This window comes from Scyliorhinus canicula, chromosome 16 (assembly GCF_902713615.1).
Source record: "Scyliorhinus canicula chromosome 16, sScyCan1.1, whole genome shotgun sequence".
In the NCBI taxonomy this organism is placed as follows: Eukaryota; Metazoa; Chordata; class Chondrichthyes; order Carcharhiniformes; family Scyliorhinidae; genus Scyliorhinus; species Scyliorhinus canicula.
In genome coordinates this window covers 49,025,422-49,045,356 of record NC_052161.1, presented here as the reverse complement: position 1 = coordinate 49,045,356, position 19,935 = coordinate 49,025,422, and the positions used below count along the sequence as shown (strand labels likewise).

At 44.1% G+C, this 19,935-nt stretch overlaps 1 protein-coding gene across 2 annotated transcripts in view; it reads right to left on the bottom strand.

Annotated features, from left to right (window-relative positions):
• Nucleotides 1-19,935, bottom strand: part of LOC119950798 (inositol polyphosphate-5-phosphatase A) — a 659,385-nt gene that overhangs the window by 112,951 nt on the left and 526,499 nt on the right. For both annotated transcript variants that reach the window (XM_038773583.1, XM_038773584.1), the window contains exons 10-11: nt 6,933-7,028; nt 6,767-6,841 (exon numbers count right to left, since the gene is read on the bottom strand). In XM_038773583.1, coding sequence (XP_038629511.1) covers nt 6,767-6,841; nt 6,933-7,028 — 171 coding nt within the window. The remainder of the gene's footprint in view (nt 1-6,766; nt 6,842-6,932; nt 7,029-19,935) is intronic.

Genomic DNA, 19,935 nt, shown 5'->3' with positions numbered 1-19,935 from the left:
CGCAAGCGGGATTCGGCTAAGGAAATTGCTGGAGTGAGAGATAAGAGTGGGAATGTGGTGCGGAAGGGGGTAGAGATGAATGAGATCTTCAAGGACTTTTACGGGGAACTGTACCGGTCGGAGCCAACGGGGGAGAGGAGGGGAATGGAGAGGTTCCTTGATGGGCTTTCTTTCCCGAAGGTGCAGGAGGAGAAGGTGGAGGGGTTGGGTGCGCCGATTGAGCTGGAGGAACTAGTTAAGGGGATCGGGCAGATGCAGTCAGGGAAGGCACCGGGGCCGGATGGCTTCCCGGTGGAATTTTATAAAAAGTTTGTGGACCTAGTGGGCCCCTTGCTGGTGCGGACACTCAACGAAGCGTGGGAAGGGGGGACTTTGCCCCCGACGATGTCGCGGGCGCTGATCTCGTTAATTTTAAAGAGGGACAAGGATCCCCAGCAGTGTGGTTCATACAGGCCCATATCTCTCCTCAACGTGGATGCTAAGGTGCTGGCAAAAATCCTGGCCACCAGGATAGAGGACTGTGTGCTAGGGGTTGTGCACGAGGACCAGACAGGTTTTGTGAAGGGAAGGCAGCTGAACACGAATGTGCGGAGATTGTTGAATGTCATCATGATGCCGGCGATTGAGGGGGAGACAGAGATAGTGGTGGCGCTGGATGCGGAGAAGGTCTTTGATAGAGTGGAGTGGGGGTACCTATGGGAGGTGTTGGGGAGGTTTGGATTTGGTGAAGGGTTCATTAGATAGGTAAGGCTGCTATATGAGGCCCCGATGGCGTGCGTGGCCACGAATAGGAGGAGGTCGGAGTACTTCCGGCTTTACCGAGGGACCAGGCAGGGTTGCCCCCTGTCCCCCTTGTTGTTTGCACTGGCAATCGAGCCGCTGGCGATGGCGTTGAGGGATTCAGAGAGGTGGAGAGGCTTGGTGCGAGGTGGAGAGGAACATAGGGTGTCGTTGTATGCCGATGACCTGTTACAGTATGTGGCGGACCCGGTGGGAGGGATGCCGGGGGTGATGGAGTTGCTAGCTGAGTTCGGGACCTTTTCAGGTTATAAATTAAATTTAGGCAAGAGTGAGGTGTTTGTGGTGCACCCTGGAGACCAGAAGGAAGGAATTGGTAGGCTCCCGCTTCGGCGGGCAGAGGAGAGCTTTAGGTACCTGGGGGTGCAGGTGGCCAGGGACTGGGGGACTCTTCACAAGCATAATTTCACCAGACTTGTAGATCAAGGATCTACTTAAGGATGAGGGGGGATCTTATAGAAACATTTAAAATTATGAAGGGAATAGATAGGATAGATGCGGGCAGGTTGTTTCCACTGGCGGGTGACAGCAGAACTAGGGGGCATAGCCTCAAAATAAGGGGAAGTAGATTTAGAACTGAGTTTAGGAGGAACTTCTTCACCCAAAGGGTTGTGAATCTATGGAATTCCTTGCCCAGTGAAGCAATTGAGGCTCCTTCATTACATGTTTTTAAGGTAAAGATAGATAGTTTTTTGAAGAATAAAGGGATTAAGGGTTATGGTGTTCGGGCCGGAAAGTGGAGCTGAGTCCACAAAAGATCAGCCATGATCTCATTGAATGGCGGAGCAGGCTCGAGGGGCCAGATGGCCTACTCCTGCTCCTAGTTCTTATGTTCTTATCAGATGGAGGAGGAGTTCAAGAGGTGGGACATGCTGCCATTATCGTTGGCAGGGAGGGTACAGTCCATCAAAATGACGGTGCTTCCGAGGTTCTTGTTCCTCTTTCAGTGCCTGCCCATCTTTATCCCCAGGGCCTTCTTTAGGAGAGTGACTAGCAGTATTTTGAACTTTGTGTGGGCGCATGGGACTCCGAGAGTGAAGAGGGTGTTCCTGGAGCAAGGGAGGGATAGAGGCGGTCTGGCGCTGCCCAACCTTCTGGGGTACTATTGGGCGGCCAATGTGTCAATGGTGCATAAATGGGTGATGGAGGGGGGAGGGGCGGTGTGGAAAAGAATGGAGATGGCGTCATGTAGAGGTACGAGCCTGGGTGCCATGGTAATGGCGCCGTTGCCGCTCTCCCCTAAGAGGTTTACCACGAGCCCGGTTGTGGCGGCGACCCTAAGAATCTGGGGACAGTGGAGGCGGCATAGGGGGGAAACAGGGGGCTCGATGGAGGCTACATTGGGTGGCAACCATCGGTTCATCCTGGGGAACAAGGATGGGGGATTTAGGGGGTGGGAAAGGGCGGGCATCATCAAATTCAGGGGCCTGTTTATTGGCGGGAGGTTTGCAGGCCTGGGGGAACTGTAAGATAAATTTGGCCTTCCCCAAGGGAACATGTTCAGATACTTGCAGGTAAAGGCGTTTGCTAGGCGACAGGTAGAGGGGTTCCCTTTGCTGCCCTCGCGGGGGACGATGGACAGAGTGCTTTCAGGGGTGTGGGTCGGAGAGGGGAAGGATTACATCTATAAGGTAATGCAGGAGGTGGAGGAGTCGTCAGTGGAGGAGCTGAAGGCTAAATGGGAGGAGGAACTCGGGGAGCAGATAGAGGACGGAACTTGGGCGGATGCCTTGGAGAGAGTCAACTCTTCCTCCTCATGTGCGAGGCTTAGTCTCATCCAATTTAAGGTGCTTATTGTAGTGTCTATTCTGTAACTTTATATTGTGTTAATTTGCGTTGTTGTTAAAATGCTGTGTTGTTCATGGAGGTGGGGTGAATGTTTATGATTGTTAATATTATTGTTATTTTTGGTATTTTACTAAGGTGTGTTATTGTTATATAAATTCAAAATGTTTCAATAAAAATTATTTAAAAAAAAAAAGAAAATGTCCAGAGCCTTTGCCCACCTGAAAGGTATAAAAGTTCACATAGGTGTGACTGAAGGAGAAGGAATGACTGCGGGTAAGGAAGGGCTGGGTGGGACAGACCAACCATTCCTGCTACGGGACGAGGGCTAGTGAGGGGTGGGTAGAGTGAGGGGTGGGTAGTCAGACTGATAAGTAAGAGGACGCTGCTTACTGGGGCGAGGACGGCTATGGACCAAGGAGGACAATACATCATGGTCAGCAGTGTCCTAGATGGGGGACCGGTAGCCATGGTGAATGTGTATGCGCTCACTGGAACGACACTGAATTTATAAAGAAGACTATGGCAGAAATCCCCAAAATAAATACGCACCAACTGATCATGGGGGGGGGGATTTTAACTGTGTACAGGACCCACTGATGGACAGATCAAACCCCAGAACGGGCAAAATGACAGGCATGACTAGGGAAACTGGGAACGTTTATGGAGCAGATGACGGTGGTGGACCCATGGCGGTTCATGCACCCAGTGAGAAGGAATTCTCGTTTTTCTTGCCAGTACACAAGTTTTATACCCACATCGACTTCTCTATTGTGGGTAAATCGGTGCTTCCAGAAACAGCAAGAGCGGAACACTCCACGATTGTAATCTCCCACCAGGCTCCCACACTCGATGGATGTGAGGTTGGAGACGGGCCGTGCACAACGCCCCCACATGGAGGTTGGACACGGCCCTCTTGGCCGACAAGGTCTTCTGTTAGAAAATGTCACAGGCCACAGGTGAGTACATTATGAACAACCGGAACGGGGAAGTCTCATCTTCCACGTTCTGGGAGGCACTGAAGGCTGTGATTAGGGGAGAAATTATCGCCTATAAGGCTTGTAGAGACAGGGAGGAGAGGGCGGCTAAGCTACAACTGATCGACTCCATCGGCGTGGTCGACAGGCCCCTACCGTAAAGCTTCTGGCGGAGGGGAAAAGCTACAAATGGACTTTAACCTGCTATCCACCAGGAAGGCAATGTACCAACTCTGCCAGATACAGGGGATATTTTATGAGCATGGATACGTGGCTAGCTGCCTGCTGGCTCATCAGCTGAGAAAGCAGGCAGCCACGAGGGAAAAAGCCCAGGTGAAGGACAGCAGAGGCTGACTGGTAGCCCAACCAAAAATGGTCAACAAAGCATTTGAGGCCTCCTACCGGAGATAATAAACCTCCGAAATCCCGATGTGGACTCAGAGATGAAGTGGTTCCTTGATTGACTGGACATTCCAGTCATGGGGGATGATAGATGAAGGGAGCTGGAAGCACCACTAGGATTGGGAGAGCATTCTGTTATTAGGAGGGGGGGGGGGGGGGGGGGGGGTGAGGCAGAACTACCATTTAAAATAGCCCAAAGCGAATTCCCCAAGGCCTTTTTCCATTCAATACAGAAGATGATTATGACGTTTGTGTGGGAGGGAGGAAGAATCCAAGAATCCTGGCCCTTCCGAACTTGCAATACTACCACTGGGCACCCACGGCAGAAAGAGTGAGGGGATGGGTGAAGGACCCAGTCACGAAATGGGTGATGATGAAGTCCTCCTGTACAGGAACGACCCTCCGGGCCCTCGCCGTGGCAGCGCTCCCATCCCCACCAGCAAAATATTCAACAAGCCCAGTGGTGGAAGCTACCCTTAGAACGTGGAAACAGATGAATCAGCATTTCGGTTTGACAGAAGTGTGCATCACGGCCTCCATCTGCAGCAACCATAGGTTTGCACCAGCCATGTTCGATGCCACCTTTAAGAGGTGGAGACGGGACAGGGGGTGACACTGACGGTTCAGGACTTTTTCGCGGAAGTCGTTGCGACCTCAGAAGAACTCACGGAGAGACTGGAACTACCAAACGGGAAGGAACTCCAACATATGCAGGTCAAAAAAACCTTCTCCGCAAGGAGACGCCAACATACCCATGAACACCAAAGCGCAATGCTAGAGGAGTTACTGGACACTCTGGGGAAGGGAAACTGCTGGACCTATAAGGAAGACTCTATAAGGAATAACGCGCTCCCCACTTGATGAGACAAGGGAAAAACGGGAGGAAAAGCTCGGGACAGGAAATAGAGTGGGGACTCTGAAGTGAAGCACTGTGCATGGCCAACTCCACCTCTTCAGGCAGCTGAAAGTGGTGCACAGTGCAAACCTGACAAGAACTTGAATGAGCAGGTTCTTCCCAGGGGTGGAGGACAAATGTGAATGGTGCCGGGGAGACCCAGCCAACCACACCCACATGCTCTGGGCATGCCCCAGATTTCCGGGTTCTAGTCAGTCTTCTTCAACGCAATGTCCAAGGTTGTGGGAGCGAGGGTGGAGCCGTGCCCTATGAGGGGCAGTCTTTGGGGTATCGAGCCAGCCAGAACTATTCATGGGGAAGATGGCCAACGACCTTGCCTTTGCTTCTCTAATCGCCCGCTGGAGAACCTAGCTTGGCTGGCGATCATCAGCATCGCCCACAGCTTCAGACTGGCTGGCATACCTATCGGAATTTCTCCACTTGGAGAGGATCACGTTCACCACCCGAGGGTCAGAGGATGGCTTCCACAATGCATGGAGGCCATTCACCAGCTTGTTCTAGGGCCTGTTCAAAACCAACAACCAATAGAGCAGCGAGATGGCGAGGGATGGGGGGGGGGGAAATAGATGGACGTATGGGAGCTGACAGGACCACAGGGAACAGACAGGAAAGGGTGAGGGGGGAAGAAAATGGCCGATACAGAGGCAGCCGTCAGAGAAAAGGAACCGCCAAAGAAATGCCTAAAACAGGATAGGGAGAGGGGAGAAGAAAAGGGGGAGGCCAAATGACAAAAGAGGCACCGCCCACATGTAATAGCAGATAATTGCCTATTGTATAGTGAAGGGCCCAGGAAAGGACCATGAAACAACGAATGAAGGGGGTGGGATCGGCAGAGAGGAACATGACTTGTACATTATAACCAAAGCATTTATCCTTACCAAATGTAGTGTTCAAAATATAAAAGCATTTACAAAAAAGTAGGTAGACAGGTCTCCGGCCAGATTGTGACTGAAAGAAGGAGAATTAATGGCAAAGGGTTGGGTGGGGGTGGAGTGAATATATTTTTTGGACAAGAATATGAGGCCAGCTATCTGACAGAATGCATCTCAAAGCCAGGCACTGAGTCTAAAAGTCTCCGAAGAAACAGAGAACACTTTGGTTTTTCATCCCGATGTGAAAAAAAGAATGTTCACCTCCAAATGGCACCAAGGGAACTGATTTGAAGGATTGAATACCTCAATAAACTTGGTCTTCAATTCACTGAGGGGATTGAAAAGAAAGGCAGAATTTTCTGTTTCAACATTGCTTATCCCCTCTGTGAATATCAGAGCATTTCTTAGGGTTCCTGAGGTCTCAGTTGTGCAGCTACAGAATGGAAGCCTGGACCAAACATTCTGATTTAATACAGGTTTTGGAGGTTAAGTCCCGAACATCTGTCACCCCGAACAGGTTCACAAAGGTGTTAACAATGGGCAACAACCTCAGAATATAAGGAAGATTATGTGACGGTGACATTTTGAAAGTTTGTGGATAGAGCTGTTTGTCCCAAATATGTTATTTTTCTGAGCTCAAGGTTCAGTGGACTGACTGGAGCAAATGTGAGTTTGGATGAAGTGTTAAACAGAGAATATTGATTTAGCCAGCCGTGAGACATCTTTCTTGACTTCCGTTTCTATTGAAGTCAGCGTGGTAAAGAGATGTACTAAATAAGCAAGCTGCAAGAAGCAGTTTCATGGTGCTGGATTATCTAAAGTTGTGTAACAACAAACATAACATCAATAAACCTGTCTGGTGTCAATAGTTTGGATGGTCAGACAGATAGAGTCAGGAAGGCTAACAACGAGCCAATCAAATTTCAAAAAGCTAACACAAGCTTTGTTTTCCTGCTTTCAAGTTTGGAGACTTTATGGGTGTTTGTGGAACACACACTGTAAGAGGTAATACTCACCTCAACCCCATTGTTTTGCCGAAACACATCTTGGTTAAAGTAATCGAAAAGTTTCTTTTCTAGTTGAAGCACCACCTTTTGTAAAGATGAAAAACACGGAAATTCAATTTCCACATCACACAGACGAGGGCACAGAACAAATATTCCCACTGCAGGTAAGACGTACCTTCCGATCATTCTTCGATTCACGGAAAATTAGCTTGTTAATTTGATTGGTGTCTGCTGCTCGGATAGTTTGCATTGTTGCTGATGCACACAGTGACTAAACACAGTAAAACAAGAGTTGTTAAAGAATGTGCAACAAATAAATATCAAGCAGGTTTGGTCTTCCTGCTACATTTTCAATATTTGTCACGGAATGACCAAAAGCAACGTAATAAAACATTAATTAAGCATTGATCTCACATGCTTTTAATTTCACAACACCGTCAACTGATCGGTTTTAAATGTAAATTATAGAAGTGACTGTTCCACGTGGAATTCTTGTGTTTAAGTTCAGTCGCAAAAGTGCATTTGTCGATTCAGCTGGAAACACTTCAGTTACAATCACCCAACAAAGGTTTAAGAACATTTTTACTTCAGTTTGGTGAGCCAGAATATAAATTATTTGATATGCTGTAATTGCCCATGCTCCTCTGGTGGTGGTGGTGGGGGGGGGGGGGGGGGGGGGGGGGGATATATTTTACGTTCTCTGCTGGTTTCTGTTTTTATTTCAAGTTTCCAGCATCTGCAGTATTTTTCTTTTATTTAGGTTTCTCTAGGATCTGATTCCCAGTAAAGTACTTGGCTTCACATTAATGATCATGTGACCAGCTTCCTGCTTATATGGAAGATAAGCAATAGAATGAAAAAGGGTCAATATAAAGTTAATTATCTGGTTGAGTAGATTGTGGGTGTGGTGGGATCTCCAGTAAGGTTTTTGGTTTTGGGACAATCTGGTTGCATAACTTGGAAAATCTTTTTCCAGCAGAGCGCATTTGAAGTGCAGTGTGCTAAAATTGTTTAAACATCCATTAACTGAAGGATTCCTAGCAGTGGGATCACCGAGCTGGGACGAATGGAGAAAGCAAGTGAGAGAGAGTGTGTGTGTGAGAGACAGAGCGCGCGAGTTCTAGATACAAGACTCCAGAGTTAAGAAATATTGGTAAGAAGTCTTACAACACCAGGTTAAAGTCCAACAGGTTTATTTTGAATCACGAGCTTTCGGAGCACAGCTACTTCCTCAGGTGAATGAGGCTAGTGATTTGAAACAAACCTGTTGGACTTTAACCTGGTGTTGTAAGACTTCCTACCGTGCTCACCCTAGTCCAACGCCGGCATCTCCACATCAAGAAATATTAGAACCAGTTCTGACCCGAGATGGCTACACTTAAGAAGCTAGCTAGGCTTGTGTTGAACTGGGATTTGACAGCTATGGGACAGCTGGAGCAAATTTGACAGGAAGACTTTGGCAGAAGCAAGCAAAATGTCAAAGAAATCTCAACACTGAGACAAATCTTCAAAGCCATTCTCTGAATTTTGATAAGTGTCTGTTCAGAATTTTGTGTGTAGGTCAAAAGGATGTAGAAGGGAATTGGTGATAAGACGTTCATTTTAGAAAATAAATGTTTACTGTACTTTAAAAATCTTTAATGTCGCCAGCCATTGAAGATATTGATAATGTCATTATGAAAATACATGTTCTGCAGTCTTTTTGTAAAATTCTTTAAACCACAAACCTTGTGGCTTCATTCTTTCAGTAAATATCTAAGTTTTCAGATTCTACAAAAATAAGACACATTACTGGTCTCTACCAAGATTATGGCAACGCTCTGGGACTTCCGCTGTGTTTAGTGCAAGGGTACAAGTTACTGTCTTTGTACATAATGGGGAAGAAAGTCACCTGGTCCCATCTCCAGTGCAGAAATTGGTGCTAAACAAGTAGCACATGCTCCAACTGAGACCCAGGAATGTGCAGCTACATGATCCCAGCAAGCAGCTAAACTGTACTCTCGCCATAGGACACTTATCCATTTGTACAAGACAAATTTTCAGGCCACTTGATTTGACAGAAGTGATAAGTAAGTGTTGGCAGGCGAGATGGAACAGCTTCAGGGGTAGATTAATCAATGTATTGAAGAATTGGGAGAGAACTAACACTCCCTATGGATCCGAGGGAACAAATATGAAAAAGAAACCTGGGCTGGATTCTCCAAAAATGGGGCTATGTGCCCACGCCGGCGTAGAACGCTGGCGTTTCACTCTTGACTTTCCTTAAAAAAGTCAAGAGCAATTCTCCTACCTCCAGGAGGCTGGCAGGGCCCCAGAGTGCTTCTCACAGCCCTGGCCGTGGATACGGGCCCCTGCACTTCTGGTTGGGAGTCCGTGCTTGCGCAAGGCGGCAGCCTGCAGTGGCCGCCCCATACGCCATGGCGGACTTGGACCGCGGACCGAGTCCGCAGCCGCCACCCGAGGTTCCCGACCAGCGATACGTGGTTAGAACAACGGCGTCGGGAACACGGGCAGTTTTGCACGGAGAATCGCTGGGGGGGTGCCTCTGTCAATGGTCCTCCAGCCGCGCAGCGTAATCCGCGCGTGAGTGATTCTGCGGGGACCGCAGAATCACAGGAGCGGCTCCGGGCACGATTCCCGGGTAAACATAAATTCTCTGCCCCTGCGCAAAACGCAATTTCAATGCGAGGCTGCGGAGAATCCAGCCCCATTGTTAGCAGCTGCTTCAGAACCCTGTTGCAGTTCTGCCTAATGTGACTAAATTTGGTTCTCTACATAAGCAAATTAATGGCCTGATACCTATTTTCGATAGCTTCCAGGGATACCTGAGAGGACTGGTTCCACCAATCATGATGCTATTACACCTCATCTAACTGCATGTACTGATCTCCACAGTTATTCCTTTGAGACATCATCTTTGAGCCGGAACACCCACCCCCCACAGACACACACACACACACACACACAAAACCCCTCCCCCCCCCCCCCACTCCTTTCTTAGCTTGCTAGTAATCTAGTAATAAAACAAGTGGAAGTATCACCTCTGACAAGTTCACCGGGCACTCCACCCCAAGGGTGTCTGGGTTCTATTACAAACTTGGCACAGCTGTTGTGGGGCTGTTTCTGAAACAGTCAAACAATTTCATTGCCACAAACTGTTGCCAGATCCTTGATCTATACACACGGTGGAATCAAATGACCAAAGGTACTGATCGCCCATAACCACAGAGGTTATTACTGCTGATAGACCAGCTCACTTGGTGACAGGTTTGCATTATGTCACTTTCCTTATTGTTGCATGCAGAAATCCTACAAAAGAACTGTATATCAAATTCCATCCGTAACAACGCTGTCTTCTGGTGCGCTGCCATGCTCAAAGGAAATGTTTCTAAAACATATTTGTTATGACAAGAAATGTCAACATCACCGTAACAAAGTTGGATAAGTGGAGAAATCTTGCCATCGAAAGACCAAGGTCTTACTTAGGTGGAATTTGAAAGAGTCTGGCTGTCCCAGAGGATTGACAGTCCTCTTGCTGTGTCTGGGAAGACTGAACTCTCCTCTGTGGCTGCCATTGAGATTGGCCAGCCTGTGTCAACGGGTGACTGGGATGATTTAGTTTCTTACCTCCTGTCTGGGGAAATAATAATGTGAGAAGACTTGACTGTCTGGATAATCGATTATTTAAATAAATAATGGCATGTTCATAAATCCCTACTATTTCCTGTTTATATTTAATGTTTTTTAAATAAATAATGGCAGCATTTTCATCACAATATTGACCATAGTTAGAACATAGCGCATAGTTCATTCATTCAAATAACTGTTCCTTCATAAAGTGGACCAGTAGAAATCTAATAGTTAATATCTTATTTAGGATCTTCTTTCCTAAAGCAATTTTTATTAAAATTTAGAGTACCCAATTATTTTTTTCCTAATTAAGGGGCAATTTAGCGTGACCAATCGACCTATCCTGTACATCTTTGGGTTGTGGGGGTGTGACCCTCACAGTCACGGGGAGAATGTGCAAACTCCACACTGACAGTGACCCAGGGCCGGGTTCGAACACTGGATCTCGGCGCCGTGAGGCAGCAATGCTAACAACTGCACCACCGTGCTGTTCGGAAGTAATTTTTAATGACATCCAGGCTAGGTTGTAGTGAATTTGCAGAGAGGTGCTGAAGTCTGTGATCTTTTTCCACCTTTTTAGAACAACAGATCAGGTGTGAATAAGTGCCTTGCAATGCAATAAAACATTGGGTTTCTTTTTAATACGCTTCTAGATCTGAAAATATGTAATTGATGGGTACATAAGGGGAGGTTTAATAGGAAGCTTCATTCCCGATGAAACTATAGGAATCAGTTATACCAAAAGCTATGGTGAACGACAGAACGTGGTAATAATTGAGTACAGTAAATACTAATGGCTACCTACTGGCTCAATTATGGCCAAGCAACAGGATGAATAATGAACAATTTCCTGTCACCTAAATTGCAGCGAGACTACTTGTTCATTGCACTGTCAAGTTGATAAACCACTAAAATATGAACAAAAATCAAATACAGCCAATGTGTGCTGAAGCCATTAAAATACATCAATATCTAATCAATGGGCTGTAAAATGTTTTTCAAAATCCTAGCATGCAAAAATGATCCGGCCACACACCACTGACTACTCGAACCAAATCATTCCTCGCTGCCCTTTTTTTCTCCCCTTTTGGTCAGGGAACAGTTTACCATCTGTGTTTGAATGACATAATCCACAGCAGAGCTGGTTCCCATACTGAACACAACTGGCTCAGAGTTTTAAATTCAAAGCACAGATTAGTTAATCACATCAAGGCAAAGAACCCTTTAGACTCGTATGTCACAAATCAGCCTGGTCGTCTTTAAATACTGCACCACATTAGAACAAGTACCAGAACAAACCAAAGCAGAAACCTCCAGCTTTCTAAAGCCCTAACAAATCGGTCCATCTTTCAGTCATTTAAACTTTCCAATCAAGGGTCAATATGGTCCAAGCATCCAAATGCTAATGCACTTAAGTGCGCTTAAGCTGCTTTCCAAAGTGAATGGGTAAAACACATTGCAAAGGACAAGGCAGAGTTACTGTCACTGTCAAAAGTCATTGTACCAACCTCTACGCGGGCACAATTCAACAAAGTCATGATTTTAAAGCATCTCCTGAGAACCTGGAGTGCCACGCTATCAAACTGATTTAACGCTTCTCTGATTAACAAAAATCTGCTGATCAAAATAAAGAATCCATTCCTCTCATGCCTTCTAAACTAACTAAATTCAAAACCGATCTCAGGTTAGCTTCATTTCCTTTTACAGCCTGTTTCCCTTCTCCAAATCTGCATTAGCTGCCTTTCAAATATTGGATTATACAGCAGAGATCAGACCCACAAAAGATTTTCGTGTTAGTCTCTGACTTAATCACAACTGGGGTAACTCTCTGCACCACTGGTTTTATCAAGTGTTTTTATGGCATTCGTACTAAAAGAGATTGTGGCTGGTAATTACACAGGATGTTTATGTACTCATTTCATTTAGGGGTGATTTTCTAAAGGGGCTAATAAAACAAGTTTGTCCCAAAGGTGCTGGTATAAACGTGAACCTTTTGGATAATATACAACAGCAATGCATAAGATGTTAGCTTGTGTTTTTCCCTATATTTAAAAATTACATTGTGTTATTGTCAACGTACTTCCAATTCGAATGAACATATTTACGTAGATCAATTAAAAATTTCAAAGCTGCATAACTACATTTAGAAATATAGGGCACGGTTTAAGGGAAATGAAACAGAGCACCGTGTAGGGTGTGTTTAGCCGGGTGTTTCACGGCACTGGTAGCGCTGAGAATGACCTTGCTATGAAATGGATCTCTGCTTCATTTCTGGGCCTCAGCGAGGATCGCCCTGCTGAGACTGCATTTAGCCCTTTCCTGCAGTAACAATCTCCGCTCTCCAGTGAAGGAAGAGCTCACGCCCCTACCTCTGAACCACCCCCCCCCCCCCCCATCATCATCATGACCTCATGACCCTCCAAATTATTAATGAGGGGGTCCTTGAGCCATTGCCCCACCTCATACGCGCAGGGCACCACCAGGCCTGATCCCTGGCCCAATGGCACCTGGGCACTGCCAACCTGGTAGTGCCAGGATGCCAGTACCATAGAGCCCAGGTGGCATCAAGGGTGCTAGGTTACCACCATTCCCAGAGCCTGACCATCCAAGGCCCCCGATCGCCTGGGAGACCCACCCGCATGTGCTGGTACACCTGGTCCACTTTGGTGGAGACCAGTGCTAAACGGCACTCGCTCAGGTCTCCCAGGGCATTAAATCCCACACCTTGGGTAACTCCCACATGAGCATATTCAAATGAGCCTGACTGCACACTTGAATAGATGCAAATCTGGATCCCGTTCCATCCCAAGTTGGGATACAGCGAGGCCAGTGGATCGCGGCGGGAGAGTGCATCAATAATTGTCTGGAGAGGCTCACAAAATTTGTTACCAAAACAATGTTTCAGCAAATAAAATCGATTTAAAATAGCTGCACTTTGGGTTTAAAATTGTTATAGAGTCGATGAAGGGAGAATTTCTCCAGCGAAAATATATTTTGCCATCATTAAAGTGCATTATGAACCTACAACCTTTAGGAGATGAATAAGGGGTCCAGATTAACCAGAAAAAATGAACAGTGCATGGAGCCATACCAGTGACTTAATTTATTTCAAGAATAATATGTTTAATCAAGAACATTCAAGGAGGCATTGAAATGCAAAGAGACTGAAGAATGACCACTTGAAAACTTAAAAACCCATATGAGATCAAAGGCAAATGGCTGGTTGCACAGAAAGATAGATCAGAGACTGCAGCACCTCTCTGCAAATTCACTACAACCTAGCCTGTAGAAGATTGCTTCAGCAAAGAAAATCTGAAATAAATGATTAACTATTAGATTTCTACGGGTCCACGTTACTAAGGCGCAATGATTTGAACAAATGAGCGATGTTCTATAGTTGAGGCACTAATATGGTGATGCTTTCCTTCAGTCAAACATCTGGAGCTCATCTCCAAAACTGCTCGACGTCTGTTAAAGTGCTATTTCCTTTTCAATATTTAAAAAGTGCCAATAAATTCATTTGTCAATCCAGTATGATTGAGGGCCACAAATCTCCAATGTACTTCTTGTGTTAAGCACTGACAGCAGTATTCTGTTTCTCCACAGGAAGACATTTGTGTATTCTTCTGCTCAATGTGATTTCCACTTTTTAACTCATCTGCCATCCAATTCCCTGCTCAGAAGGACAAATTGCTCACTGTGATTCCTTTCAGCATGAGCACAGCGAGCAGAAAATTGTGACTGAGCAGAAACACAAGAAACAGCAGCATAAAAATTCATCACTTTGGCCTGTTGACCCCTCACCACTAGGTTGACACACCCTGTCTCGGTGAGTAGCATCAAGGGAGAAATGTGCGGCCTGGCTGAGTAGAATTACGAACAAAAAAACTTAGAAACAGGAAAAGCCCACCAGATGCTTCATTGTCTTGTATTCTTTTCTAAAGAACTGGTCTAGAAAAAGGGTTTACCACATGGCATATTGGATGGAATGAGTACAGTCATTGTTTCAAGGCAGTACTGTCACTTACTGACTGCAGTACAAAGAGGTGTAATGCAAGATTAAATCCAGACTTTTAGCTAGCAGATTAAAACCAATCATGACAGATGTCCATGAGACTGTTTAACATACAAAATGCATGACACGTCTATGAAGTGAAGGATAAAGCACTCCATTTCTTCAGCAGAGCTGTTCTCCCAGTTTTGCCTTAAAAAATAAATTCTAATGACGGCGATGGCACTTGTCAAAAAAGTTTTCAGCAATGCATGAATTTGGATGTTCAATGGTCAGGTATATTTAGCAATGCACGAGAATGTTTGTCAAACTGGAGCACGGTGTTTTGGAGGTGACATTGCGTCCAATAATTCAGTATTTTATTTTTTTTAAGTGCCAACGTCTGATATTGGGAACAGGAATAAAGATCTCCAAAAACTGGTTTTTTTTTAAACTTAGCTGAAAGGAGCAGCAACATAAGCTCAATTCGACCCTTTAAAATATCACATCAACAATTTACTCACAACCAATTGAATTTGGGTCATAACTGTGAAGAACATTGAAATTTGAAAAGAGAAAGGCATGTGGTGAACTGCGCAGATTCATTCAATTGCCTGGGCTCTTTTATTTTGTTGCAACATTTCAATCAAACATTTCAAAAGGAAAACTGTTCTGTCAGCCATTATTTTTAAGCAAGAAGGCTGACAGTGTGAATTCGCTGCGTGCACCCAGAAATGAATTTTAAAAACTGGGATTGTTCAATCTAAACCCGAGCTGCTCTGAGCAACCATCCAGTGGGTGGGCTTCTGATACATTTTACCAATTTTTCATGCCCATCCCTCTAAATGTGACCCTGCTCCTCGGCTTTTATGCCTCTGTCAACTTGGCGGAGGAAAACATGCGGCCTCTCTGATAGCATGAAATTGGGAACAATGGTGTGGGATAAGATGAGGGCTCCGAGGATGGATACAGCCGGAGCCCACCCGATTTCATCTGGAAACAGATGTTAGTTAAACCAACTTGCGGACAAGCAAAAAGAAGCAGCGCACTTTGAGATTTTGGAAGGAATAAAATTCCAGTGCTTACTCTTAAAAGACAAACAAACAAAAAAAAAAGTCTTGTCAGAGATAAATCTGAGGAGGATAAGCAAACTGAACTGGGGTCATGTATTTCCACAGAACTGCAGTTATTGTCAGAAGAATCAATTAGCACAACATAGGACTTTTGAATAACCATTATTCTTTAAAAAGGATCAATTAGCACAGCAATAAGCTGCACTTGACCAGTAATAGATTGACACCATACTATAATTAATACCTGCTTGCTGGACAAAGATTGAACTGTTTGAGGTCTTGATTAATTTTACCTCTTTCACCTCTGGCTAAAATACAATGCCTGGACAAACCTTGGGAATATGTGGCCCAATGTTTATTTTGCAGCGTTTTCTTTTGGAGAAGTTATTTGCTTTGGTCTTTAAAAAATATCAATCGAGTGGCCAGTAAGTCAGCAGGCTGTTAGCGTACTCTCACTGCACTGCATAACATATCTGCAACACTTGTCTCTTGCGATTTCAGAAGGATTTCATTACATGATCTACTCACGATAATAGAAATGCATTGAGTTAGTAATACAGTGTTAAAGTGCCAGACTGCATGGTCACGTTTCAGTTCGGGGACTAAAAGGGTTTATAAAAAAAAAGAAAAACTGACTTTTCATAATTAGTACTTGTGACTCATCAGAAAGAAAAGTGATCTTTGCAGTGTGCTATCCAAACCAGCATTGTCATTGACAATGCCACGACTTATACTTAAATTGCCTTTCCTGCCTTTTTTATCATGATGAACATTCAAAATAGAGCTGGCTCAGTGACTCCTTTTACAAAGTCTTAATTAAATTTGAGAATATGACAGCCTGATTAAGATAAAGCTCGGGAGAAATGAGTCTCATCTCCAAAACGCCTGGCAACAAGGCACAGCTGGTGACTCTGCAAGAGTAACAGCCAGTCCCTGGCAAGAAAAGCTCTGAGCTTCCAAACCCCCATCAATCATCATCAGTGTCGACTCTGTGATGAATGGCAGGTGTGGCAGCATCTAGCGCCAGGCTCCCCGATCAGTGACGAGCGCTACTGGTACCAGTGTCTCTCCATGTCAAGCCATGCCAGCTGAAACCCACAGCTGCCAGTTGCTGCTATTCAGGCACATGCTCGCACTGACAGCAGCAGCTACTTTTAAACATGTTATTATTAATTACATTAATGATGCTACAGCCTATTAAAAATGCAAGATAACTGCATTCAGTCTGCGTATGTTTTAATTATGCTCAGTGCTTTGGCAAATTAGATCAAAGTCCTGGCTTTTCTGTTCCACTCAGTTACCCTGTTTGTATTAATTTACATCTCAAATAGGTGGAGCTGTTAATTCCAGCTGGGAATAACCTCTCTTTTATTCTTTAACAGTGTCATCTTCCCAGATAATGAAGCTTTGTAGGACCCTGGAGCTGATACAGTTTAATCCCCTCTGTTTGTGCAAATTAAAATCTGGTTTATGACCACATGCATCCAGATTCTCTGGGGGCTGGAAGCTCCTCACGCCAGTTGTGAAACAATACAGTCAGCTGCATTGATAACATAGCCCCTGCCCTCCCGTTGAATGATGGAAGGCAAAACAATTGCATCATTTAATTTACTATTTCAGTGATTATATGCCTCATTGGCTTCTCGTTGTTTTGATGATGGATTTAATTAACCTCCAATAAATCTTTCCAGTAGCAAGGTTAGTGGCAGGGAGGAATTGCAAGTGTCAAAAATTCCAATGAAATGAATGGAAATAAGTGATATGCTGTTGGAAAAGCTGTTGGATGTTTGTTTAATCATGTATTAATCATAGCATCCAAAACGTAACAGCCTATTTAACATTCTGATAGAACTTGAACTCAGTCCAAACTGTGTTTGCTTTGCTTAAAAACGTGCTAATTTTAGCTTCGAGCTAAGGTTTCCTCTGTAGCACATTGTTAAAACTTTTTATCATAAATAAAGTTACAAAAAAAGATAGTGCGCAAAGAGAACGATTGAAGATGTATTTACTGTAACTTCAGCACACAATCCAATAAATGAGATTTGGTATCATGTAATTTATTTAACTTTTTGAAGACAGAAAATATCAGGACTGTAGAAATTCTCTTTTTAATCGAATATGGTTGTTGTATTTAGCTTCAAGAATGTGCATTTATATTGCACCTCCCCAGCGTTAGGAGGCCCCAAGTGCTTCAAGACCATTTAAAATAGTTTTGAAATGCAATCACTGTTACAATGTAGGAAACACAGGAATCAATTTGCACATAGCAAGGCCTCACAAACAGCAAGACGACAAATGACCAATTAAGCAGTTTTAATTATACAGGTTGACGGACAACTATTGGTTAAGACAGACACTGAGGGAGATTGTCTGCTCGTTTTGGAAATGTGCCATGGAATCTTTCACATGCAACTAGGAGGGCAGACACAGCCTGAAAGATGGATATCTTATCCAAAAGAATTTGAAATTCAACTGTTAGCTTTGCCTTCCATTGGCAAAGATGATGTACGTAGGACTTTAATTCTTCAACTAATTCCTTAACTAAAAGCAATACATAAAATACACTCACCATTCTCAAATCAGTCAGGAGGGAGCACTGACTGCAGAAATTAAGTCATTGTGCAAATGCGTTTAACTATTGGCTGAAGCTTGTGTGAAATGCTCGTGTTGCGTTGCCATTATTTAGAAAAAGTAGAAAGATTGCACATTAGGAAACAGCACTTTTTTCCTTTTAAAAAAACTGTTCATGAGAAGATGTTTTCTGGATACTGACTTAGTGCAATATGACTGATTGGCTTGGTCAATCACGAGGTCTAGTCAAGCCTTTATTAGCTTGCTGTTTCGGCGGGAATGCAGACCACCTCCAGAGAGCATAGTGACATCATTAGTATCCACGTGGCTGTGCCTTTTGTACACTTTCAAAGGAGAACAGTGAATAAAGGTCAATTGAAGTCAATTCTTTATGTCTAATCCAATTAATTATTCTGCTAATGTGATGGTGCTGCAGTGTTCAGTTACTGATCTCCCCCATAGAGTGAATCTGCACCTGTAAACATTACAGTTTTTGATACAATTCAAAGGAAATCAGAATATTAGCTGGAGAGTAAGGTAATCTATTCCCGTTGACTGGAGTTACCTAATATCTGAAATCGTAACAGGCTTTGCAATGCTATGCAGACCAGCTTTTTTTTTGTTTTTATAAATTTACAATACACAATTCGTTTTTTCCAATTAAGGGGCAATTTAGCGTGGTCAATCCACCTCACCTGCACATCTTTGGGTTGTGGGGGTGAGACCCATGCAAGCACGGGAAGAATGTGCAAACTCCGCACAGTGACCCGGGGTCGGGATCGAACCATTAGCGTTGTGAGGCAGCAGTACTAACCACAACGTCACTGTGCCTCATCAATGCAGACTAGCTTAAGTACCATTTTAACTCACAGCATGTCATTTTTGGAGGATAACATTAAAAATATCACTCAAAGAAGAATGTTAATAGATTATTGTTCATATTAATTGTCAAAATGAATAATTCACTTGCACTCCAAAATCGCTTTTTTCTCTTTTTAAACATTTTTTTCCGTTCAAATATTTGGTAGCAGTGATGGGGAGATGGAAATAGTGGACGTCATGGTCATTCCAGACAGGAAACCCTTCAGCTGTTATTGCTTTACAATGTGAAATGGAAGTCCCAATCGACATGGAATACATACAATGCAAGATTACCTGACAGACAGCCTTAACATCAATGTCTCTTTCCCCTCCCACCAGATGTCATCTTTCCCTTTCAATCTCATGTATGTACCTTTCCACATATGTGGTTTTCAAATTTATTAGAGAACTGAGTGGTGTGTGAAAACTCCAGTTGCATCAAGGTTAAACGTGTTTTATACTGTAATGACTCCCCTCCACAGATAAAGCTTCCCCTTTAAAATTCAACATGTACATATACAGCACAGGTTCAATTAAAGGGAAGGAAGAATTTGCAAGTTACTTTTGGCAGAGCAATGATTACTGATTCTGTAAGAGGTAAAATAATCAGCATATAGAATAGATATACCAGTAAATTAGGTTATATAAACCGAGACTGACGACCAAAAAGGTTACGCTTGTTACTTCAAATATTAATTGATAACAGGGTAATTTGATGTATCCAATTTGATCTTCACCTAAACGGGCAAGAGACTCCTTTCAGTAACAGGTGAGCAACACTGACTTGTTGCCATCATTTCATCAATTAAAATCTAAAAGATGTCTACTGTTAGACAGTAATCACTGTCAATGCATACAACACCGCTTAATGTAGTTTGAGAGGATCAAGGAGTCCTGGAAGAGACTTTGTTCTAACTATGGCTTTCCTCCAGTTTGTTTATGCGGCATTCAAATCCCATTTGGAGAAAGTTATAAAGCACTGGAATCTGCTTTCAGACATTAGGTACGATTTAATGGAAAAACAACAGTCCCGTTTTGGGCATGTTTAGTGG